This window comes from Taudactylus pleione, unplaced genomic scaffold (assembly GCF_031769625.1).
Source record: "Taudactylus pleione unplaced genomic scaffold, aTauple2 ptg001947l, whole genome shotgun sequence".
Lineage (NCBI taxonomy): Eukaryota > Metazoa > Chordata > Amphibia > Anura > Myobatrachidae > Taudactylus > Taudactylus pleione.
In genome coordinates, this window is record NW_028286343.1 from 65,770 (window position 1) to 92,696 (window position 26,927).

Genomic DNA, 26,927 nt, shown 5'->3' on the forward strand with positions numbered 1-26,927 from the left:
GCTGTCTATATGTATAATATGTGAGGTGACTGCTCAGTATTATGTATAATATGTGAGGTGACTGCTGTCTATATGTATAATATGTGAGGTGACTGCTCAGTATTATGTATAATATGTGAGGTGACTGCTCAGTATTATGTGTAATGTGTGAGGTGACTGCTGTCTATATGTATAATGTGTGGGGTGACTGCTGTCTATATGTATAATATGTGAGGTGACTGCTGTCTATATGTATAATGTGTGAGGTGACTGCTGTCTATATGTATAATATGTGAGGTGACTGCTCAGTATTATGTATAATGTGTGAGGTGACTGCTCAGTATTATGTATGATATGTGAGGTGACTGCTCAGTATTATGTGTAATATGTGAGGTGACTGTTCAGTATTATGTATAATATGTGAGGTGACTGCTCAGTATTATGTATGATATGTGAGGTGACTGCTCAGTATTATGTGTAATATGTGAGGTGACTGCTCAGTATTATGTGTAATGTGTGAGGTGACTGCTCAGTATTATGTATAATATGTGAGGTGACTGCTCAGTATTATGTGTAATATGTGAGGTGACTGCTCAGTATTATGTGTAATGTGTGAGGTGACTGCTCAGTATTATGTATAATATGTGAGGTGACTGCTCAGTATTATGTATAATATGTGAGGTGACTGCTCAGTATTATGTATAATATGTGAGGTGACTGCTGTCTATATGTATAATATGTGAGGTGACTGCTCAGTATTATGTATAATGTGTGAGGTAACTGCTCAGTATTATGTATGATATGTGAGGTGACTGTTCAGTATTATGTATAATATGTGAGGTGACTGCTGTCTATATGTATAATATGTGAGGTGACTGCTCAGTATTATGTATAATACGTGAGGTGACTGCTCAGTATTATGTATAATATGTGAGGTGACTGCTCAGTATTATGTATAATGTGTGAGGTGACTGCTCAGTATTATGTGTAATGTGTGAGGTGACTGCTCAGTATTATGTGTAATGTGTGAGGTGACTGCTGTCTATATGTATAATGTGTGAGGTGACTGCTGTCTATATGTATAATGTGTGAGGTGACTGCTCAGTATTATGTGTAATGTGTGAGGTGACTGCTCAGTATTATGTGTAATATGTGAGGTGACTGCTGTGTATATGTGTAATATGTGAGGTGACTGCTGTGTATTATGTATAATGTGTGAGGTGACTGCTCAGTATTATGTATAATGTGTGAGGTGACTGCTGTCTATATGTATAATGTGTGAGGTGACTGCTGTCTATATGTATAATATGTGAGGTGACTGCTCAGTATTATGTATAATGTGTGAGGTGACTGCTCAGTATTATGTATAATATGTGAGGTGACTGCTGTCTATATGTATAATGTGTGAGGTGACTGCTGTCTATATGTATAATAAGTGAGGTGACTGCTCAATATTATGTATAATATGTGAGGTGACTGCTCAGTATTATGTATAATGTGTGAGGTGACTGCTCAGTATTATGTATAATATGTGAGGTGACTGCTCAGTATTATGTATAATATGTGAGGTGACTGCTGTCTATATGTATAATGTGTGAGGTGACTGCTGTGTATTATGTGTAATGTGTGAGGTGACTGCTGTCTATATGTATAATATGTGAGGTGACTGCTCAGTATTATGTGTAATATGTGAGGTGACTGCTCAGTATTATGTATAATATGTGAGGTGACTGCTCAGTATTATGTATAATATGTGAGGTGACTGCTCAGTATTATGTGTAATATGTGAGGTGACTGCTCAGTATTATGTGTAATGTGTGAGGTGACTGCTGTCTATATGTATAATATGTGAGGTGACTGCTCAGTATTATATGTAATATGTGAGGTGACTGCTCAGTATTATGTGTAATATGTGAGGTGACTGCTCAGTATTATGTATAATATGTGAGGTGACTGCTCAGTATTATGTGTAATATGTGAGGTGACTGCTCAGTATTATGTGTAATATGTGAGGTGACTGCTCAGTATTATGTGTAATATGTGAGGTGACTGCTCAGTATTATGTATAATATGTGAGGTGACTGCTCAGTATTATGTGTAATATGTGAGGTGACTGCTCAGTATTATGTGTAATATGTGAGGTGACTGCTCAGTATTATGTATAATGTGTGAGGTGACTGCTGTGTATTATGTATAATATGTGAGGTGACTGCTCAGTATTATGTATAATGTGTGAGGTGACTGCTCAGTATTATGTATAATATGTGAGGTGACTGCTGTCTATATGTATAATATGTGAGGTGACTGCTCAGTATTATGTATAATATGTGAGGTGACTGCTGTCTATATGTATATGTGAGGTGACTGCTGTCTATATGTATAATATGTGAGGTGACTGCTGTCTATATGTATAATGTGTGAGGTGACTGCTCAGTATTATGTGTAATGTGTGAGGTGACTGCTGTCTATATGTATAATATGTGAGGTGACTGCTCAGTATTATGTATAATATGTGAGGTGACTGCTCAGTATTATGTGTAATGTGTGAGGTGACTGCTGTCTATATGTATAATATGTGAGGTGACTGCTGTCTATATGTATAATATGTGAGGTGACTGCTGTCTATATGTATAATGTGTGAGGTGACTGCTGTGTATTATGTGTAATGTGTGAGGTGACTGCTGTCTATATGTATAATATGTGAGGTGACTGCTCAGTATTATGTATAATGTGTGAGGTGACTGCTCAGTATTATGTATAATATGTGAGGTGACTGCTGTCTATATGTATAATATGTGAGGTGACTGCTCAGTATTATGTATAATGTGTGAGGTGACTGCTCAGTATTATGTATAATATGTGAGGTGACTGCTGTCTATATGTATAATATGTGAGGTGACTGCTGTCTATATGTATAATATGTGAGGTGACTGCTGTCTATATGTGTAATGTGTGAGGTGACTGCTCAGTATTATGTGTAATGTGTGAGGTGACTGCTCAGTATTATGTGTAATGTGTGAGGTGACTGCTCAGTATTATGTGTAATATGTGAGGTGACTGCTCAGTATTATGTATAATATGTGAGGTGACTGCTCAGTATTATGTATAATATGTGAGGTGACTGCTGTGTATTATGTATAATATGTGAGGTGACTGCTCAGTATTATGTATAATATGTGAGGTGACTGCTCAGTATTATGTGTAATGTGTGAGGTGACTGCTCAGTATTATGTGTAATATGTGAGGTGACTGCTCAGTATTATGTATAATATGTGAGGTGACTGCTCAGTATTATGTGTAATATGTGAGGTGACTGCTCAGTATTATGTGTAATATGTGAGGTGACTGCTCAGTATTATGTGTAATATGTGAGGTGACTGCTCAGTATTATGTATAATATGTGAGGTGACTGCTGTGTATTATGTATAATATGTGAGGTGACTGCTCAGTATTATGTATAATATGTGAGGTGACTGCTCAGTATTATGTGTAATATGTGAGGTGACTGCTCAGTATTATGTGTAATATGTGAGGTGACTGCTCAGTATTATATGTAATATGTGAGGTGACTGCTGTCTATATGTATAATATGTGAGGTGACTGCTCAGTATTATGTGTAATATGTGAGGTGACTGCTCAGTATTATGTGTAATGTGTGAGGTGACTGCTGTGTATTATGTATAATATGTGAGGTGACTGCTCAGTATTATGTGTAATATGTGAGGTGACTGCTGTCTATATGTATAATATGTGAGGTGACTGCTCAGTATTATGTATAATATGTGAGATGACTGCTCAGTATTATGTATAATATGTGAGGTGACTGCTGTGTATATGTATAATATGTGAGGTGACTGCTCAGTATTATGTGTAATGTGTGAGGTGACTGCTCAGTATTATGTATAATATGTGAGGTGACTGCTCAGTATTATGTATAATGTGTGAGGTGACTGCTCAGTATTATGTGTAATGTGTGAGGTGACTGCTCAGTATTATGTATAATATGTGAGGTGACTGCTGTGTATTATGTATAATATGTGAGGTGACTGCTCAGTATTATGTATAATATGTGAGGTGACTGCTGTGTATTATGTATAATATGTGAGGTGACTGCTCAGTATTATGTATAATGTGTGAGGTGACTGCTGTGTATATGTATAATATGTGAGGTGACTGCTCAGTATTATGTGTAATGTGTGAGGTGACTGCTCAGTATTATGTGTAATATGTGAGGTGACTGCTCAGTATTATGTGTAATATGTGAGGTGACTGCTGTCTATATGTATAATATGTGAGGTGACTGCTCAGTATTATGTATAATGTGTGAGGTGACTGCTGTCTATATGTGTAATGTGTGAGGTGACTGCTGTGTATATGTATAATATGTGAGGTGACTGCTCAGTATTATGTGTAATGTGTGAGGTGACTGCTCAGTATTATGTGTAATATGTGAGGTGACTGCTCAGTATTATGTGTAATATGTGAGGTGACTGCTGTCTATATGTATAATATGTGAGGTGACTGCTGTCTATATGTATAATATGTGAGGTGACTGCTGTCTATATGTATAATATGTGAGGTGACTGCTCAGTATTATGTATAATATGTGAGGTGACTGCTCAGTATTATGTATAATATGTGAGGTAACTGCTGTCTATATGTATAATATGTGAGGTGACTGCTCAGTATTATGTATAATATGTGAGGTGATTGCTGTGTATATGTATAATATGTGAGGTGACTGCTCAGTATTATGTATAATGTGTGAGGTGACTGCTGTCTATATGTATAATATGTGAGGTGACTGCTGTGTATATGTATAATATGTGAGGTGACTGCTCAGTATTATGTATAATTTGTGAGGTGACTGCTGTCTATATGTATAATATGTGAGGTGACTGCTCAGTATTATGTGTAATATGTGAGGTGACTGCTGTCTCTATGTATAATATGTGAGGTGACTGCTCAGTATTATGTATAATATGTGAGGTGACTGCTCAGTATTATGTATAATGTGTGAGGTGACTGCTCAGTATTATGTGTAATATGTGAGGTGACTGCTGTCTATATGTATAATATGTGAGGTGACTGCTCAGTATTATGTATAATATGTGAGGTGACTGCTGTCTATATGTATAATATGTGAGGTGACTGCTCAGTATTATGTGTAATATGTGAGGTGACTGCTGTCTCTATGTATAATATGTGAGGTGACTGCTCAGTATTATGTATAATATGTGAGGTGACTGCTCAGTATTATGTATAATGTGTGAGGTGACTGCTCAGTATTATGTGTAATATGTGAGGTGACTGCTCAGTATTATGTATAATATGTGAGGTGACTGCTCAGTATTATGTATAATGTGTGAGGTGACTGCTCAGTATTATGTATAATATGTGAGGTAACTGCTGTCTATATGTATAATATGTGAGGTGACTGCTGTGTATATGTATAATATGTGAGGTGACTGCTCAGTATTATGTATAATATGTGAGGTGACTGCTCAGTATTATGTGTAATATGTGAGGTGACTGCTGTCTATATGTATAATATGTGAGGTGACTGCTCAGTATTATGTATAATATGTGAGGTGACTGCTCAGTATTATGTATAATATGTGAGGTGACTGCTCAGTATTATGTGTAATGTGTGAGGTGACTGCTCAGTATTATGTATAATATGTGAGGTGACTGCTCAGTATTATGTATAATGTGTGAGGTGACTGCTGTGTATATGTATAATATGTGAGGTGACTGCTCAGTATTATGTGTAATGTGTGAGGTGACTGCTCAGTATTATGTATAATATGTGAGGTGACTGCTCAGTATTATGTATAATATGTGAGGTGACTGCTGTGTATATGTATAATATGTGAGGTGACTGCTCAGTATTATGTGTAATGTGTGAGGTGACTGCTCAGTATTATGTATAATATGTGAGGTGACTGCTGTGTATTATGTATAATATGTGAGGTGACTGCTCAGTATTATGTATAATATGTGAGGTGACTGCTGTCTATATGTATAATATGTGGGGTGACTGCTGTGTATTATGTATAATATGTGAGGTGACTGCTCAGTATTATGTGTAATATGTGAGGTGACTGCTCAGTATTATGTGTAATATGTGAGGTGACTGCTCAGTATTATGTGTAATGTGTGAGGTGACTGCTCAGTATTATGTATAATATGTGAGGTGACTGCTGTGTATATGTATAATATGTGAGGTGACTGCTCAGTATTATGTGTAATATGTGAGGTGACTGCTGTCTATATGTATAATATGTGAGGTGACTGCTCAGTATTATGTGTAATATGTGAGGTGACTGCTGTCTATATGTATAATATGTGAGGTGACTGCTCAGTATTATGTATAATATGTGAGGTGACTGCTGTCTATATGTATAATATGTGAGGTGACTGCTCAGTATTATGTATAATATGTGAGGTGACTGCTGTGTATATGTATAATATGTGAGGTGACTGCTGTGTATTATGTATAATATGTGAGGTGACTGCTCAGTATTATGTATAATATGTGAGGTGACTGCTGTCTATATGTATAATATGTGAGGTGACTGCTGTCTATATGTATAATATGTGAGGTGACTGCTCAGTATTATGTGTAATATGTGAGGTGACTGCTCAGTATTATGTATAATATGTGAGGTGACTGCTCAGTATTATGTGTAATATGTGAGGTGACTGCTGTCTATATGTATAATATGTGAGGTGACTGCTCAGTATTATGTATAATGTGTGAGGTGACTGCTCAGTATTATGTATAATATGTGAGGTGACTGCTCAGTATTATGTGTAATGTGTGAGGTGACTGCTCAGTATTATGTGTAATGTGTGAGGTGACTGCTCAGTATTATGTATAATATGTGAGGTGACTGCTCAGTATTATGTGTAATATGTGAGGTGACTGCTGTGTATTATGTATAATATGTGAGGTGACTGCTGTGTATATGTATAATATGTGAGGTGACTGCTGTCTATATGTGTAATATGTGAGGTGACTGCTGTCTATATGTATAATATGTGAGGTGACTGCTGTCTATATGTATAATATGTGAGGTGACTGCTCAGTATTATGTGTAATGTGTGAGGTGACTGCTCAGTATTATGTATAATATGTGAGGTGACTGCTCAGTATTATGTATAATATGTGAGGTGACTGCTCAGTATTATGTATAATATGTGAGGTGACTGCTCAGTATTATGTATAATATGTGAGGTGACTGCTGTCTATATGTATAATATGTGAAGTGACTGCTCAGTATTATGTATAATGTGTGAGGTGACTGCTGTCTATATGTATAATATGTGAGGTGACTGCTCAGTATTATGTGTAATGTGTGAGGTGACTGCTCAGTATTATGTGTAATATGTGAGGTGACTGCTCAGTATTATGTGTAATATGTGAGGTGACTGCTGTCTATATGTATAATATGTGAGGTGACTGCTGTCTATATGTGTAATATGTGAGGTGACTGCTGTCTATATGTATAATATGTGAGGTGACTGCTCAGTATTATGTATAATATGTGAGGTGACTGCTCAGTATTATGTGTAATATGTGAGGTGACTGCTGTGTATTATGTATAATATGTGAGGTTACTGCTCAGTATTATGTATAATATGTGAGGTGACTGCTCAGTATTATGTATAATATGTGAGGTGACTGCTCAGTATTATGTGTAATGTGTGAGGTGACTGCTCAGTATTATGTGTAATATGTGAGGTGACTGCTGTGTATTATGTATAATATGTGAGGTGACTGCTCAGTATTATGTGTAATGTGTGAGGTGACTGCTGTGTATTATGTATAATGTGTGAGGTGACTGCTCAGTATTATGTGTAATATGTGAGGTGACTGCTCAGTATTATGTACAATATGTGAGGTGACTGCTGTCTATATGTATAATATGTGAGGTGACTGCTCAGTATTATGTGTAATATGTGAGGTGACTGCTCAGTATTATGTGTAATATGTGAGGTGACTGCTCAGTATTATGTGTAATATGTGAGGTGACTGCTGTCTATATGTATAATATGTGAGGTGATTGCTCAGTATTATGTGTAATGTGTGAGGTGACTGCTCAGTATTATGTGTAATATGTGAGGTGACTGCTCAGTATTATGTATAATATGTGAGGTGACTGCTCAGTATTATGTATATATGTGAGGTGACTGCTCAGTATTATGTATAATATGTGAGGTGACTGCTGTCTATATGTATAATATGTGAGGTGATTGCTCAGTATTATGTGTAATGTGTGAGGTGACTGCTCAGTATTATGTATAATGTGTGAGGTGACTGCTCAGTATTATGTATAATATGTGAGGTGACTGCTGTCTATATGTATAATATGTGAGGTGACTGCTCAGTATTATGTATAATGTGTGAGGTGACTGCTCAGTATTATGTATAATGTGTGAGGTGACTGCTCAGTATTATGTGTAATGTGTGAGGTGACTGCTCAGTATTATGTATAATGTGTGAGGTGACTGCTGTCTATATGTATAATATGTGAGGTGACTGCTCAGTATTATGTATAATATGTGAGGTGACTGCTGTCTATATGTATAATATGTGAGGTGACTGCTGTCTATATGTATAATATGTGAGGTGACTGCTGTCTATATGTATAATATGTGAGGTGACTGCTCAGTATTATGTGTAATATGTGAGGTGACTGCTGTCTATATGTATAATAAGTGAGGTGACTGCTGTATATTATGTATAATATGTGAGGTGACTGCTGTCTATATGTATAATGTGTGAGGTGACTGCTCAGTATTATGTATAATATGTGAGGTGACTGCTGTCTATATGTATAATAAGTGAGGTGACTGCTGTATATTATGTATAATATGTGAGGTGACTGCTCAGTATTATGTGTAATGTGTGAGGTGACTGCTCAGTATTATGTATAATGTGTGAGGTGACTGCTCAGTATTATGTGTAATATGTGAGGTGACTGCTCAGTATTATGTATAATATGTGAGGTGACTGCTCAGTATTATGTGTAATGTGTGAGGTGACTGCTCAGTATTATGTATAATATGTGAGGTGACTGCTCAGTATTATGTATAATATGTGAGGTGACTGCTCAGTATTATGTATAATATGTGAGGTGACTGCTCAGTATTATGTGTAATATGTGAGGTGACTGCTCAGTATTATGTATAATATGTGAGGTGACTGCTGTGTATATGTATAATATGTGAGGTGACTGCTGTCTATATGTATAATATGTGAGGTGACTGCTCAGTATTATGTATAATATGTGAGGTGACTGCTGTGTATATGTATAATATGTGAGGTGACTGCTGTCTATATGTATAATATGTGAGGTGACTGCTCAGTATTATGTATAATATGTGAGGTGACTGCTGTGTATATGTATAATATGTGAGGTGACTGCTGTCTATATGTATAATATGTGAGGTGACTGCTCAGTATTATGTATAATATGTGAGGTGACTGCTCAGTATTATGTGTAATGTGTGAGGTGACTGCTGTCTATATGTATAATATGTGAGGTGACTGCTCAGTATTATGTATAATATGTGAGGTGACTGCTGTCTATATGTATAATGTGTGAGGTGACTGCTCAGTATTATGTGTAATGTGTGAGGTGACTGCTGTCTATATGTATAATATGTGAGGTGACTGCTCAGTATTATGTGTAATATGTGAGGTGACTGCTCAGTATTATGTGTAATGTGTGAGGTGACTGCTCAGTATTATGTGTAATGTGTGAGGTGACTGCTCAGTATTATGTGTAATGTGTGAGGTGACTGCTCAGTATTATGTGTAATGTGTGAGGTGACTGCTCAGTATTATGTGTAATGTGTGAGGTGACTGCTCAGTATTATGTGTAATGTGTGAGGTGACTGCTCAGTATTATGTGTAATGTGTGAGGTGACTGCTCAGTATTATGTATAATGTGTGAGGTGACTGCTCAGTATTATGTATAATGTGTGAGGTGACTGCTGTCTATATGTATAATATGTGAGGTGACTGCTGTCTATATGTATAATATGTGAGGTGACTGCTCAGTATTATGTGTAATATGTGAGGTGACTGCTGTCTATATGTATAATAAGTGAGGTGACTGCTGTATATTATGTATAATATGTGAGGTGACTGCTGTCTATATGTATAATGTGTGAGGTGACTGCTCAGTATTATGTATAATATGTGAGGTGACTGCTGTCTATATGTATAATAAGTGAGGTGACTGCTGTATATTATGTATAATATGTGAGGTGACTGCTCAGTATTATGTGTAATGTGTGAGGTGACTGCTCAGTATTATGTGTAATGTGTGAGGTGACTGCTCAGTATTATGTATAATGTATGAGGTGACTGCTGTGTATTATGTATAATGTGTGAGGTGACTGCTCAGTATTATGTGTAATATGTGAGGTGACTGCTCAGTATTATGTATAATATGTGAGGTGACTGCTCAGTATTATGTATAATGTGTGAGGTGACTGCTCAGTATTATGTATAATATGTGAGGTGACTGCTCAGTATTATGTATAATATGTGAGGTGACTGCTGTCTATATGTATAATATGTGAGGTGACTGCTCAGTATTATGTATAATATGTGAGGTGACTGCTCAGTATTATGTATAATATGTGAGGTGACTGCTCAGTATTATGTGTAATATGTGAGGTGACTGCTCAGTATTATGTGTAATGTGTGAGGTGACTGCTCAGTATTATGTATAATATGTGAGGTGACTGCTGTCTATATGTATAATATGTGAGGTGACTGCTCAGTATTATGTATAATATGTGAGGTGACTGCTCAGTATTATGTATAATATGTGAGGTGACTGCTCAGTATTATGTGTAATATGTGAGGTGACTGCTCAGTATTATGTGTAATGTGTGAGGTGACTGCTCAGTATTATGTGTAATGTGTGAGGTGACTGCTCAGTATTATGTATAATATGTGAGGTGACTGCTGTGTATATGTATAATATGTGAGGTGACTGCTCAGTATTATGTATAATATGTGAGGTGACTGCTGTGTATATGTATAATATGTGAGGTGACTGCTGTCTATATGTATAATATGTGAGGTGACTGCTCAGTATTATGTATAATATGTGAGGTGACTGCTCAGTATTATGTGTAATGTGTGAGGTGACTGCTGTCTATATGTATAATATGTGAGGTGACTGCTCAGTATTATGTATAATATGTGAGGTGACTGCTGTCTATATGTATAATGTGTGAGGTGACTGCTCAGTATTATGTGTAATGTGTGAGGTGACTGCTGTCTATATGTATAATATGTGAGGTGACTGCTCAGTATTATGTGTAATATGTGAGGTGACTGCTCAGTATTATGTATAATGTGTGAGGTGACTGCTCAGTATTATGTGTAATGTGTGAGGTGACTGCTCAGTATTATGTGTAATGTGTGAGGTGACTGCTCAGTATTATGTGTAATGTGTGAGGTGACTGCTCAGTATTATGTGTAATGTGTGAGGTGACTGCTCAGTATTATGTGTAATGTGTGAGGTGACTGCTCAGTATTATGTGTAATGTGTGAGGTGACTGCTCAGTATTATGTATAATGTGTGAGGTGACTGCTCAGTATTATGTATAATGTGTGAGGTGACTGCTGTCTATATGTATAATATGTGAGGTGACTGCTGTCTATATGTATAATATGTGAGGTGACTGCTCAGTATTATGTGTAATATGTGAGGTGACTGCTGTCTATATGTATAATAAGTGAGGTGACTGCTGTATATTATGTATATGTGAGGTGACTGCTGTCTATATGTATAATGTGTGAGGTGACTGCTCAGTATTATGTATAATATGTGAGGTGACTGCTGTCTATATGTATAATAAGTGAGGTGACTGCTGTATATTATGTATAATATGTGAGGTGACTGCTCAGTATTATGTGTAATGTGTGAGGTGACTGCTCAGTATTATGTATAATGTATGAGGTGACTGCTGTGTATTATGTATAATGTGTGAGGTGACTGCTCAGTATTATGTGTAATATGTGAGGTGACTGCTCAGTATTATGTATAATATGTGAGGTGACTGCTCAGTATTATGTATAATGTGTGAGGTGACTGCTCAGTATTATGTGTAATATGTGAGGTGACTGCTCAGTATTATGTATAATATGTGAGGTGACTGCTCAGTATTATGTATAATATGTGAGGTGACTGCTCAGTATTATGTGTAATGTGTGAGGTGACTGCTCAGTATTATGTGTAATGTGTGAGGTGACTGCTCAGTATTATGTATAATATGTGAGGTGACTGCTGTCTATATGTATAATGTGTGAGGTGACTGCTGTGTATTATGTGTAATGTGTGAGGTGACTGCTGTCTATATGTATAATATGTGAGGTGACTGCTCAGTATTATGTGTAATGTGTGAGGTGACTGCTCAGTATTATGTGTAATGTGTGAGGTGACTGCTCAGTATTATGTATAATATGTGAGGTGACTGCTGTGTATTATGTATAATATGTGAGGTGACTGCTCAGTATTATGTATAATATGTGAGGTGACTGCTGTGTATTATGTATAATATGTGAGGTGACTGCTGTGTATTATGTGTAATGTGTGAGGTGACTGCTGTGTATTATGTGTAATGTGTGAGGTGACTGCTCAGTATTATGTGTAATGTGTGAGGTGACTGCTCAGTATTATGTGTAATATGTGAGGTGACTGCTCAGTATTATGTATAATATGTGAGGTGACTGCTCAGTATTATGTATAATATGTGAGGTGACTGCTCAGTATTATGTGTAATATGTGAGGTGACTGCTCAGTATTATGTATAATATGTGAGGTGACTGCTCAGTATTATGTATAATGTGTGAGGTGACTGCTGTGTATTATGTATAATGTGTGAGGTGACTGCTGTCTATATGTATAATATGTGAGGTGACTGCTCAGTATTATGTATAATATGTGAGGTGACTGCTGTGTATATGTATAATATGTGAGGTGACTGCTGTCTATATGTATAATATGTGAGGTGACTGCTGTCTATATGTATAATATGTGAGGTGACTGCTCAGTATTATGTATAATATGTGAGGTGACTGCTGTCTATATGTATAATATGTGAGGTGACTGCTGTCTATATGTATAATATGTGAGGTGACTGCTCAGTATTATGTGTAATATGTGAGGTGACTGCTCAGTATTATGTGTAATATGTGAGGTGACTGCTCAGTATTATGTATAATATGTGAGGTGACTGCTCAGTATTATGTGTAATATGTGAGGTGACTGCTGTCTATATGTATAATATGTGAGGTGACTGCTCAGTATTATGTGTAATGTGTGAGGTGACTGCTGTCTATATGTATAATATGTGAGGTGACTGCTCAGTATTATGTGTAATATGTGAGGTGACTGCTCAGTATTATGTATAATATGTGAGGTGACTGCTCAGTATTATGTATAATATGTGAGGTGACTGCTCAGTATTATGTGTAATATGTGAGGTGACTGCTCAGTATTATGTATAATGTGTGAGGTGACTGCTCAGTATTATGTGTAATATGTGAGGTGACTGCTCAGTATTATGTGTAATATGTGAGGTGACTGCTGTCTATATGTATAATATGTGAGGTGACTGCTGTCTATATGTATAATATGTGAGGTGACTGTTCAGTATTATGTATAATATGTGAGGTGACTGCTGTCTATATGTATAATATGTGAGGTGACTGCTCAGTATTATGTGTAATATGTGAGGTGACTGCTCAGTATTATGTGTAATATGTGAGGTGACTGCTGTCTATATGTGTAATGTGTGAGGTGACTGCTGTCTATATGTATAATATGTGAGGTGACTGCTGTCTATATGTGTAATGTGTGAGGTGACTGCTGTCTATATGTATAATATGTGAGGTGACTGCTGTCTATATGTATAATGTGTGAGGTGACTGCTCAGTATTATGTGTAATGTGTGAGGTGACTGCTCAGTATTATGTATAATGTGTGAGGTGACTGCTCAGTATTATGTATAATATGTGAGGTGACTGCTCAGTATTATGTGTAATGTGTGAGGTGACTGCTGTCTATATGTATAATATGTGAGGTGACTGCTCAGTATTATGTATAATATGTGAGGTGACTGCTCAGTATTATGTATAATGTGTGAGGTGACTGCTCAGTATTATGTATAATATGTGAGGTGACTGCTCAGTATTATGTGTAATGTGTGAGGTGACTGCTGTCTATATGTATAATATGTGAGGTGACTGCTCAGTATTATGTATAATGTGTGAGGTGACTGCTCAGTATTATGTATAATATGTGAGGTGACTGCTCAGTATTATGTATAATATGTGAGGTGACTGCTGTCTATATGTATAATATGTGAGGTGACTGCTGTGTATTATGTATAATGTGTGAGGTGACTGCTCAGTATTATGTATAATATGTGAGGTGACTGCTGTCTATATGTATAATATGTGAGGTGACTGCTGTGTATTATGTATAATGTGTGAGGTGACTGCTCAGTATTATGTATAATGTGTGAGGTGACTGCTCAGTATTATGTATAATGTGTGAGGTGACTGCTCAGTATTATGTATAATGTGTGAGGTGACTGCTGTCTATATGTGTAATATGTGAGGTGACTGCTCAGTATTATGTATAATGTGTGAGGTGACTGCTCAGTATTATGTATAATATGTGAGGTGACTGCTCAGTATTATGTATAATATGTGAGGTGACTGCTGTCTATATGTATAATATGTGAGGTGACTGCTGTCTATATGTATAATATGTGAGGTGACTGCTGTGTATTATGTATAATGTGTGAGGTGACTGCTCAGTATTATGTGTAATATGTGAGGTGACTGCTCAGTATTATGTGTAATATGTGAGGTGACTGCTCAGTATTATGTGTAATGTGTGAGGTGACTGCTCAGTATTATGTATAATATGTGAGGTGACTGCTCAGTATTATGTGTAATATGTGAGGTGACTGCTGTCTATATGTATAATATGTGAGGTGACTGCTCAGTATTATGTGTAATATGTGAGGTGACTGCTCAGTATTATGTATAATATGTGAGGTGACTGCTGTCTATATGTATAATATGTGAGGTGACTGCTGTCTATATGTATAATATGTGAGGTGACTGCTCAGTATTATGTGTAATATGTGAGGTGACTGCTGTCTATATGTATAATGTGTGAGGTGACTGCTCAGTATTATGTATAATGTGTGAGGTGACTGCTGTCTATATGTATAATATGTGAGGTGACTGCTGTCTATATGTATAATATGTGAGGTGACTGCTCAGTATTATGTATAATATGTGAGGTGACTGCTGTCTATATGTATAATATGTGAGGTGACTGCTCAGTATTATGTATAATATGTGAGGTGACTGCTCAGTATTATGTGTAATGTGTGAGGTGACTGCTCAGTATTATGTGTAATATGTGAGGTGACTGCTGTGTATATGTATAATATGTGAGGTGACTGCTCAGTATTATGTGTAATGTGTGAGGTGACTGCTCAGTATTATGTATAATGTGTGAGGTGACTGCTCAGTATTATGTATAATATGTGAGGTGACTGCTCAGTATTATGTATAATATGTGAGGTGACTGCTGTCTATATGTATAATATGTGAGGTGACTGCTGTATATTATGTATAATATGTGAGGTGACTGCTCAGTATTATGTATAATATGTGAGGTGACTGCTCAGTATTATGTATAATGTGTGAGGTGACTGCTCAGTATTATGTGTAATATGTGAGGTGACTGCTCAGTATTATGTGTAATGTGTGAGGTGACTGCTCAGTATTATGTGTAATATGTGAGGTGACTGCTGTCTATATGTATAATATGTGAGGTGACTGCTCAGTATTATGTGTAATATGTGAGGTGACTGCTGTGTATTATGTATAATATGTGAGGTGACTGCTCAGTATTATGTGTAATATGTGAGGTGACTGCTCAGTATTATGTGTAATGTGTGAGGTGACTGCTCAGTATTATGTATAATATGTGAGGTGACTGCTCAGTATTATGTGTAATATGTGAGGTGACTGCTCAGTATTATGTGTAATGTGTGAGGTGACTGCTCAGTATTATGTGTAATATGTGAGGTGACTGCTCAGTATTATGTGTAATATGTGAGGTGACTGCTCAGTATTATGTGTAATATGTGAGGTGACTGCTGTCTATATGTATAATGTGTGAGGTGACTGCTGTCTATATGTATAATGTGTGAGGTGACTGCTGTCTATATGTATAATGTGTGAGGTGACCGCTGTCTATATGTATAATGTGTGAGGTGACTGCTGTCTATATGTATAATATGTGGCTGACTGCTGTGTATTATGCATAAGTGGTAGTATTGCTGTTCTGCATTACAATGTTGGTAGTGGTAGTTTTGGTGGTCTCTATAGTGATGTTGGTAATAGTAGTATTGATCTTCTACATGGTAATGTTGGTTGTGGTAGTATAGGTGGTCTCTATGGTGAAGTTTCTAGTGGAAATATTAGTGGTCTTTCTGGTGACGTTGGTGATAGTAGTATTGGTGTTTTATATGGGAATGTTGGTTGTGGTAATATTGGTGGTCTCTATGGTGATGTTGATGATAATAGTATTAGTGTTCTCTATGGTAGTGTTGGTAGTGGTAGTATTAGTGGTCTCTAACGTTATGTTGGTTGTGTTAGTATTGGTGGTCTTTATGGTGATGTTGGTAGTGGTAGAATTGTTGGTAATAATAGTATTTGTTTTCTATATGGTAGTGGTATTATTGGTGATCTCTATGGTGATGTTGGTAGTGGTAGTATTGGTGGTCTCTATGGTGATGTTGGTAGTGGTAGTATTGGTCTCTATGGTGATGCTGGTAGTGGTAGTATTGGTGATCTCTATGGTGGTGTTTGTAGTGATAGTATTGGTGACCTCTATGGTTATGTTGGAAGTGGTAGTATTGGTGATCTCTATGGTAGTGTTTTGTAGTGGTAGTATTGGTGGTCTCTATGGTGATGCTGGTAGTGGTAGTATTGATGTCTCTATGGTGATGGTGGTAGTATTGATGGTCTCTATGGTGATGTTGGTAGTTTTAGTATTGGTGGTCTCTATGGTAGTGGTAGTATTCTTGATCGCTATGGTGATGTTTGTAGTGGTAGTATTAGTGATCTTTATGGTAGTGGTAGTATTGGTGATCTCTATGGTGATGGTAGTGGTAGTATTGGTGGTCTTTATGGAGATGTTGGTAATAATTTTATTTGTTTTCTCTATGGTAGTGGTAGTATTGGTGATCTCTATGATGATGTTGGTAGTGGTAGTATTGGGGATCTCTATGGTTGTGTTTGTAGTGGTAGTATTGGTGGTCTCTATGGTTATGGTGGTATTGGTGGTCTCTATGGTTATGTTGGTAGTGGTGGTATTGGTGATCTCTATGGTGGTGTTTGTAGTGGTAGTATTGGTGGTCTCTATGATGATGCTGGTAGTGGTAGTATTGATGGTCTCTATGGTGATGGTGGTGGTATTGGTGGTCTCTATAGTGATGTTGGTAGTGGTAGTATTGGTGGTCTCTATAGTAGTAGTAGTAGTAGTAGTAGTAGTAATGCTCTCTATGGCAGTTTTAGGGGTAGTAGTGTTGATGCTCTCTATGGCAGTTTTAGGGGTAGTAGTGTTGATGCTCTCTATGGCAGTTTTAGGGGTAGTAGTGTTGATGCTCTCTATGGCAGTTTTAGGGGTAGTAGTGTTGATGCTCTCTATGGCAGTTTTAGGGGTAGTAGTGTTGATGCTCTCTATGGCAGTTTTAGGGGTAGTAGTGTTGATGCTCTCTATGGCAGTTTTAGGGGTAGTAGTGTTGATGCTCTCTATGGCAGTTTTAGGGGTAGTAGTGTTGATGCTCTCTATGGCAGTTTTAGGGGTAGTAGTGTTGATGCTCTCTATGGCAGTTTTAGGAGTAGTAGTGTTGATGCTCTCTATGAATAAATGTTTCCGTTGGTGTGTGAAAAGCGTTTCCACCTTCTATATCTCCTATTGTCCATCCTACGTAGGTGCCCTGTCTGTAGTAAGAACATTAGACCGGGAGGAAACGCCAGGGTATAACCTTACATTGGTGGCAGTGGACCATGGCTCTCCACGTCTGTCCTGCACTCAGACTCTTTCTATCAGTGTTCTTGATGTGAATGATGAAACCCCGACCTTTGAGAAAACACAGTATGAAGGAACAGTTAGAGAAAATCAGGCGGCTGGCACAACTGTTCTGAGACTACAGGCGGTGGATCGAGACCTTGGTGAGTAGAGGGTAATATTACAGAAGTTTTGCAGATAAAACGAAGCTATCACAGTTAGATTGGAACCATAAAGCACCACTAAACTCAATGCTCAGAGTAGAACTTCCTCTTGTCACTATTCGCTGGTACAGTGCATCTCCGGAGTTTGGCCACAATTGTCACTGGTGCTGATTTATAATGGTTATGGGTGCTGTGCTTTGGCTTTCTCCTGTTCCAGGTTTTGTTCAGGGTCTCTTCAGAACAATATCTCCTGTGACAGGAATTCAGTATTTCCTACTAAATATGGTCTGCTGGTAAATAAACCACAGAGCTACAAGTTTCATTGGCTGGAACAAATGTGGGGACACATTGTCTGCCACCAGCCTGGGCCTACACCATATAAATCCAGAACAGAGAAGGCTCAAACTCTGGATGAATAGACTAACACAGCTGCCTCTGGTGAAATAAATATTCAGTTTGTAACACTTTTCTGTGCTATACACCATCATTCACTCTCCCCCATGTTAGAATAGTAAATAGGCCATATTTCAGCTGCTTTTGCCATGTGCCCTTTAGAATGTAAGCTCTTACGAGCAGGGCCCTCTACACTCCTTACTTTATTTTCATCTACTTCTTACTCCCTACTAGGGCACCTAACACTTGGCTGCTTATGCTCAGTTGCTTATCTGGGTGTTATGGTCAGTAATGTAGCAATGTATATTATCCATGTCCTTGTCCTGTAGTGTATTGTACTGTAAGTCACTTTTTGGTTATGTACTCTGTAAGGGAGGAATGTTCTTGGGGTTGTGCACATTGCTGGTTGGATGGATGGAGAACGGATGTGTATACATTTAATACATAAAACGATGGTATGTAGGTTGGGAAGGACATGTCCTATGGAGGGTGGGTGTGTACGTGACAATGGGACAATTCAAAGTAAAACAAACAGGACCGTTTAGCCATCTTAGAATAGGATAAGGGGTAGAATACATTAGTAATGGGTAAAGAAGCTATATGTACAGGCAGGGAGAGGGGAATGGATGGTGATAGGATAGGATAAGGGGTAGAATACATTAGTAATGGGTAAATAAGCTATATGTATAGGCAGGGAGAGGGGAATGGATGGTGATAGGATAGGATAGGATAAGGGGTAGGATGTAATAGTAACGGGTAAAGAAGCTATATGTATAGGCAGGGAGAGGGGAATGGATGGTGAAATGATAGGATAAGGGGTAGGATGTATTAGTAATGGGTAAAGAAGCTATATGTACAGGCAGGGAGAGGGGAATGGATGGTGATAGGATAAGGGGTAGGATGTATTAGTAATGGGTAAAGAAGCTATATGTACAGGCAGGGAGAGGGGAATGCATGGTGATAGGATAGGATAAGGGGTAGGATACATTAGTAATGGGTAAAGAAGCTATATGTACAGGCAGGGAGAGGGGAATGGATGGTGATAGGATAGGATAAGGGGTAGAATACATTAGTAATGGGTAAATAAGCTATATGTATAGGCAGGGAGAGGGGAATGGATGGTGATAGGATAGGATAGGATAAGGGGTAGGATGTAATAGTAACGGGTAAAGAAGCTATATGTATAGGCAGGGAGAGGGGAATGGATGGTGAAATGATAGGATAAGGGGTAGGATGTATTAGTAATGGGTAAAGAAGCTATATGTACAGGCAGGGAGAGGGGAATGGATGGTGATAGGATAAGGGGTAGGATGTATTAGTAATGGGTAAAGAAGCTATATGTACAGGCAGGGAGAGGGGAATGCATGGTGATAGGATAGGATAAGGGGTAGGATACATTAGTAATGGGTAAAGAAGCTATATGTACAGGCAGGGAGAGGGGAATGGATGGTGATAGGATAGGATAAGGGGTAGAATACATTAGTAATGGGTAAATAAGCTATATGTATAGGCAGGGAGAGGGGAATGGATGGTGATAGGATAGGATAGGATAAGGGGTAGGATGTAATAGTAACGGGTAAAGAAGCTATATGTATAGGCAGGGAGAGGGGAATGGATGGTGAAATGATAGGATAAGGGGTAGGATGTATTAGTAATGGGTAAAGAAGCTATATGTACAGGCAGGGAGAGCGGAATGGATGGTGATAGGATAGGATAAGGGGTAGGATACATTAGTAATGGGTAAAGAAGCTATATGTACAGGCAGGGAGAGGGGAATGGATGGTGATAAGATAGGATAAGGGGTAGGATGTATTAGTAATGGGTAAAGAAGCTATATGTATAGGCAGGGAGAGGGGAATGGATGGTGATAGGATAGGATAAGGGGTAGGATGTATTAGTAATGGGTAAAGAAGCTATATGTATAGGCAGGGAGAGGGGAATGGATGGTGATAGGATAGGATAAGGGGTAGGATACATTAGTAATGGGTAAAGAAGCTATATGTATAGGCAGGGAGAGGGGAATGGATGGTGATAGGATAGGATAAGGGGTAGGATGTAATAGTAACGGGTAAAGAAGCTATATATACAGGCAGGGAGAGGGGAATGGATGGTGATAGGTAGGATACATTAGTAATGGGTAAAGAAGCTATATGTATAGGCAGGGAGAGGGGAATGGATGGTGATAGGATAGGATAAGGGGTAGGATGTATTAGTAATGGGTAAAGAAGCTATATGTATAGGCAGGGAGAGGGGAATGGATGGTGATAGGATAGGATAAGGGGTAGGATGTATTAGTAATGGGTAAAGAAGCTATATGTACAGGCAGGGAGAGGGGAATGGATGGTGATAGGATAGGATAAGGGGTAGGATGTATTAGTAATGGGTAAAGAAGCTATATGTATAGGCAGGGAGAGGGGAATGGATGGTGATAGGATAGGATAAGGGGTAGGATACATTAGTAATGGGTAAAGAAGCTATATGTACAGGCAGGGAGAGGGGAATGGATGGTGATAGGATAGGATAAGGGGTAGGATACATTAGTAATGGGTAAAGAAGCTATATGTATAGGCAGGGAGAGGGGAGTGGATGGTGATAGGATAGGATAAGGGGTAGGATACATTAGTAATGGGTAAAGAAGCTATATGTACAGGCAGGGAGAGGTGAATGGATGGTGATAGGATAGGATAAGGGGTAGGATACATTGGTAATGGGTAAAGAAGCTATATGTACAGGCAGGGAGAGGGGAATGGATGGTGAAATGATAGGATAAGGGGTAGGATGTATTAGTAATGGGTAAAGAAGCTATATGTACAGGCAGGGAGAGGGGAATGGATGGTGATAGGATAGGATAAGGGGTAGGATACATTAGTAATGGGTAAAGAAGCTATATGTACAGGCAGGGAGAGGGGAATGGATGGTGATAGGATAGGATAAGGGGTAGGATACATTAGTAATGGGTAAAGAAGCTATATGTACAGGCAGGGAGAGGGGAATGGATGGTGATAGGATAAGGGGTAGGATGTATTAGTAATGGGTAAAGAAGCTATATGTATAGGCAGGGAGAGGGGAATGGATGGTGATAGGATAAGGGGTAGGATACATTAGTAATGGGTAAAGAAGCTATATGTACAGGCAGGGAGAGGGGAATGGATGGTGATAGGATAGGATAAGGGGTAGGATACATTAGTAATGGGTAAAGAAGCTATATGTACAGGCATGGAGAGGGGAATGGATGGTGAAATGATAGGATAAGGGGTAGGATACATTAGTAATGGGTAAAGAAGCTATATGTACAGGCAAGGAGAGGGGAATGGATGGTGATAGGATAGGATAAGGGGTAGGATGTATTAGTAATTGGTAAAGAAGCTATATGTATAGGCAGGGAGAGGGGAATGGATGGTGATAGGATAGGATAAGGGGTAGGATGTATTAGTAATGGGTAAAGAAGCTATATGTATAGGCAGGGAGAGGGGAATGGATGGTGATAGGATAGGATAAGGGGTAGGATGTATTAGTAATGGGTAAAGAAGCTATATGTACAGGCAGGGAGAGGGGAATGGATGGTGATAGGATAGGATAAGGGGTAGGATACATTGGTAATGGGTAAAGAAGCTATATGTACAGGCATGGAGAGGGGAATGGATGGTGAAATGATAGGATAAGGGGTAGGATACATTAGTAATGGGTAAAGAAGCTATATGTACAGGCAAGGAGAGGGGAATGGATGGTGATAGGATAGGATAAGGGGTAGGATGTATTAGTAATTGGTAAAGAAGCTATATGTATAGGCAGGGAGAGGGGAATGGATGGTGATAGGATAGGATAAGGGGTAGGATGTATTAGTAATGGGTAAAGAAGCTATATGTATAGGCAGGGAGAGGGGAATGGATGGTGATAGGATAGGATAAGGGGTAGGATACATTAGAAATGGGTAAAGAAGCTATATGTACAGGCAGGGAGAGGGGAATGGATGGTGATAGGATAAGGGGTAGGATACATTAGTAATGGGTAAAGAAGCTATATGTATAGGCAGGGAGAGGGGAATGGATGGTGATAGGATAGGATAAGGGGTAGGATACATTAGTAATGGGTAAAGAAGCTATATGTACAGGCAGGGAGAGGGGAATGGATGGTGATAGGATAAGGGGTAGGATACATTAGTAATGGGTAAAGAAGCTATATGTATAGGCAGGGAGAGGGGAATGGATGGTGATAGGATAGGATAAGGGGTAGGATGTAATAGTAACGGGTAAAGAAGCTATATGTACAGGCAGGGAGAGGGGAATGGATGGTGATAGGATAGGATAAGGGGTAGGATACATTGGTAATGGGTAAAGAAGCTATATGTACAGGCAGGGAGAGGGGAATGGATGGTGAAATGATAGGATAAGGGGTAGGATGTATTAGTAATGGGTAAAGAAGCTATATGTATAGGCAGGGAGAGGGGAATGGATGGTGATAGGATAGGATAAGGGGTAGGATACATTAGTAATGGGTAAAGAAGCTATATGTACAGGCAGGGAGAGGGGAATGGATGGTGATAGGATAAGGGGTAGGATGTATTAGTAATGGGTAAAGAAGCTATATGTACAGGCAGGGAGAGGGGAATGGATGGTGATAGGATAAGGGGTAGGATACATTAGTAATGGGTAAAGAAGCTATATGTATAGGCAGGGAGAGGGGAATGGATGGTGATAGGATAGGATAAGGGGTAGGATGTAATAGTAACGGGTAAAGAAGCTATATGTACAGGCAGGGAGAGGGGAATGGATGGTGATAGGATAGGATAAGGGGTAGGATACATTGGTAATGGGTAAAGAAGCTATATGTACAGGCAGGGAGAGGGGAATGGATGGTGAAATGATAGGATAAGGGGTAGGATGTATTAGTAATGGGTAAAGAAGCTATATGTATAGGCAGGGAGAGGGGAATGGATGGTGATAGGATAGGATAAGGGGTAGGATGTATTAGTAATGGGTAAAGAAGCTATATGTATAGGCAGGGAGAGGGGAATGGATGGTGATAGGATAAGGGGTAGGATGTATTAGTAATGGGTAAAGAAGCTATATGTACAGGCAGGGAGAGGGGAATGGATGGTGATAGGATAGGATAAGGGGTAGGATGTATTAGTAATGGGTAAAGAAGCTATATGTATAGGCAGGGAGAGGGGAATGGATGGTGATAGGATAAGGGGTAGGATACATTAGTAATGGGTAAAGAAGCTATATGTACAGGCAGGGAGAGGGGAATGGATGGTGATAGGATAGGATAAGGGGTAGGATACATTGGTAATGGGTAAAGAAGCTATATGTACAGGCAGGGAGAGGGGAATGGATGGTGAAATGATAGGATAAGGGGTAGGATGTATTAGTCAATGGGTAAAGAAGCTATTTGTATAGGCAGGGAGAGGGGAATGGATGGTGATAGGATAGGATAAGGGGTAGGATGTATTAGTAATGGGTAAAGAAGCTATATGTATAGGCAGGGAGAGGGGAATGGATGGGGATAGGATAGGATAAGGGGTAGGATACATTAGTAATGGGTAAAGAAGCTATATGTACAGGCAGGGAGAGGGGAATGGATGGTGATAGGATAAGGGGTAGGATACATTAGTAATGGGTAAAGAAGCTATATGTATAGGCAGGGAGAGGGGAATGGATGGTGATAGGATAGGATAAGGGGTAGGATACATTAGTAATGGGTAAAGAAGCTATATGTACAGGCAGGGAGAGGGGAATGGATGGTGATAGGATAAGGGGTAGGATACATTAGTAATGGGTAAAGAAGCTATATGTACAGGCAGGGAGAGGGGAATGGATGGTGATAGGATAAGGGGTAGGATACATTAGTAATGGGTAAAGAAGCTATATGTACAGGCAGGGAGATGGGAATGGATGGTGATAGGATAAGGGGTAGGATGTATTAGTAATGGTTAAAGAAGCTATATGTACAGGCAGGGAGAGGGGAATGGATGGTGATAGGATAGGATAAGGGGTAGGATACATTAGTAATGGGTAAAGAAGCTATATGTACAGGCAGGGAGAGGGGAATGGATGGTGATAGGATAGGATAAGGGGTAGGATGTATTAGTAATGGGTAAAGAAGCTATATGTATAGGCAGGGAGAGGGGAATGGATGGGGATAGGATAGGATAAGGGGTAGGATACATTAGTAATGGGTAAAGAAGCTATATGTACAGGCAGGGAGAGGGGAATGGATGGTGATAGGATAAGGGGTAGGATGTATGAGTAATGGGTAAAGAAGCTATATGTACAGGCAGGGAGAGGGGAATGGATGGTGATAGGATAGGATAAGGGGTAGGATGTATTAGTAATGGGTAAAGATGCTATATGTATAGGCAGGGAGAGGGGAATGGATGGTGATTGGATAGGATAAGGGGTAGGATACATTAGTAATGGGTAAAGAAGCTATATGTATAGGCAGGGAGAGGGGAATGGATGGTGATAGGATAGGATAAGGGGTAGGATGTATTAGTAATGGGTAAAGAAGCTATATGTACAGGCAGGGAGAGGGGAATGGATGGTGATAGGATAGGATAAGGGGTAGGATACATTAGTAATGGGTAAAGAAGCTATATGTATAGGCAGGGAGAGGGGAATGGATGGGGATAGGATAAGGGGTAGGATGTATTAGTAATGGGTAAAGAAGCTATATGTACAGGCAGGGAGAGGGGAATGGATGGTGATAGGATAGGATAAGGGGTAGGATGTATTAGTAATGGGTAAATAGGCTATATGTACAGGCAGGGAGAGGGGAATGGATGGGGATATGATAGGATAAGGGGTAGGATGTATTAGTAATGGGTAATGTAGCTATATGTATAGGCAGGGAGAGGGGAATGGATGGTGATAGGATAAGGGGTAGGATGTATTAGTAATGGGTAATGTAGCTATATGTATAGGCAGGGAGAGGGGAATGGAAGGTGATAGGATAAGGGGTAGGATGTATTAGTAATGGGTAAAGAAGCTATATGTATAGGCAGGGAGAGGGGAATGGATGGTGATAGGATAGGATAAGGGGTAGGATGTATTAGTAATGGGTAAAGAAGCTATATGTACAGGCAGGGAGAGGGGAATGGATGGTGATAGGATAGGATAAGGGGTAGGATGTATTAGTAATGGGTAAAGAAGCTATATGTATAGGCAGGGAGAGGGGAATGGATGGTGATAGGATAAGGGGTAGGATGTATTAGTAATGGGTAAAGAAGCTATATGTACAGGCAGGGAGAGGGGAATGGATGGTGATAGGATAGGATAAGGGGTAGGATGTATTAGTAATGGGTAAAGAACCTATATGTACAGGCAGGGAGAGGGGAATGGATGGGGATAGGATAAGGGGTAGGATGTATTAGTAATGGGTAAAGAAGCTATATGTATAGGCAGGGAGAGGGGAATGGATGGTGATAGGATAGGATAAGGGGTAGGATATATTAGTAATGGGTAAAGAAGCTATATGTATAGGCAGGGAGAGGGGAATGGATGGTGATAAGATAGGATAAGGGGTAGGATGTATTAGTAATGGGTAAAGAAGCTATATGTATAGGCAGGGAGAGGGGAATGGATGGTGATAGGATAGGATAAGGGGTAGGATACATTAGTAATGGGTAAAGAAGCTGTATGTATAGGCAGGGAGAGGGGAATGGATGGTGATAAGATAAGGGGTAGGATGTATTAGTAATGGGTAAAGAAGCTATATGTATAGGCAGGGAGAGGGGAATGGATGGTGATAGGATAGGATAAGGGGTAGGATGTATTAGTAATGGGTAAAGAAGCTATATGTACAGGCAGGGAGAGGGGAATGTATGGTGATAGGATAGGATAAGGGGTAGGATGTATTAGTATTGGGTAAAGAAGCTATATGTATAGGCAGGGAGAGGGGAATGGATGGGGATAGGATAGGATAAGGGGTAGGATACATTAGTAATGGGTAAAGAAGCTATATGTACAGGCAGGGAGAGGGGAATGGATGGTGATAGGATAGGATAAGGGGTAGGATACATTAGTAATGGGTAAAGAAGCTATATGTATAGGCAGGGAGAGGGGAATGGATGGGGATAGGATAGGATAAGGGGTAGGATACATTAGTAATGGGTAAAGAAGCTATATGTATAGGCAGGGAGAGGGGAATGGATGGGGATAGGATAGGATAAGGGGTAGGATACATTAGTAATGGGTAAAGAAGCTATATGTACAGGCAGGGAGAGGGGAATGGATGGTGATAGGATAGGATA

The 26,927-nt window shown here is 39.0% G+C and overlaps 1 protein-coding gene across 1 annotated transcript in view; it reads left to right on the forward strand.

Moving 5' to 3' along the window:
* LOC148436146 (protocadherin-16-like) overlaps window positions 1–26,927 on the forward strand; it is a gene marked incomplete at both ends in the record, with an annotated part of 191,250 nt that overhangs the window by 57,433 nt on the left and 106,890 nt on the right. The window contains one exon of the mRNA XM_088465269.1: window positions 18,044–18,283. Coding sequence (XP_088321395.1) covers window positions 18,044–18,283 — 240 coding nt within the window. The remainder of the gene's footprint in view (window positions 1–18,043; window positions 18,284–26,927) is intronic.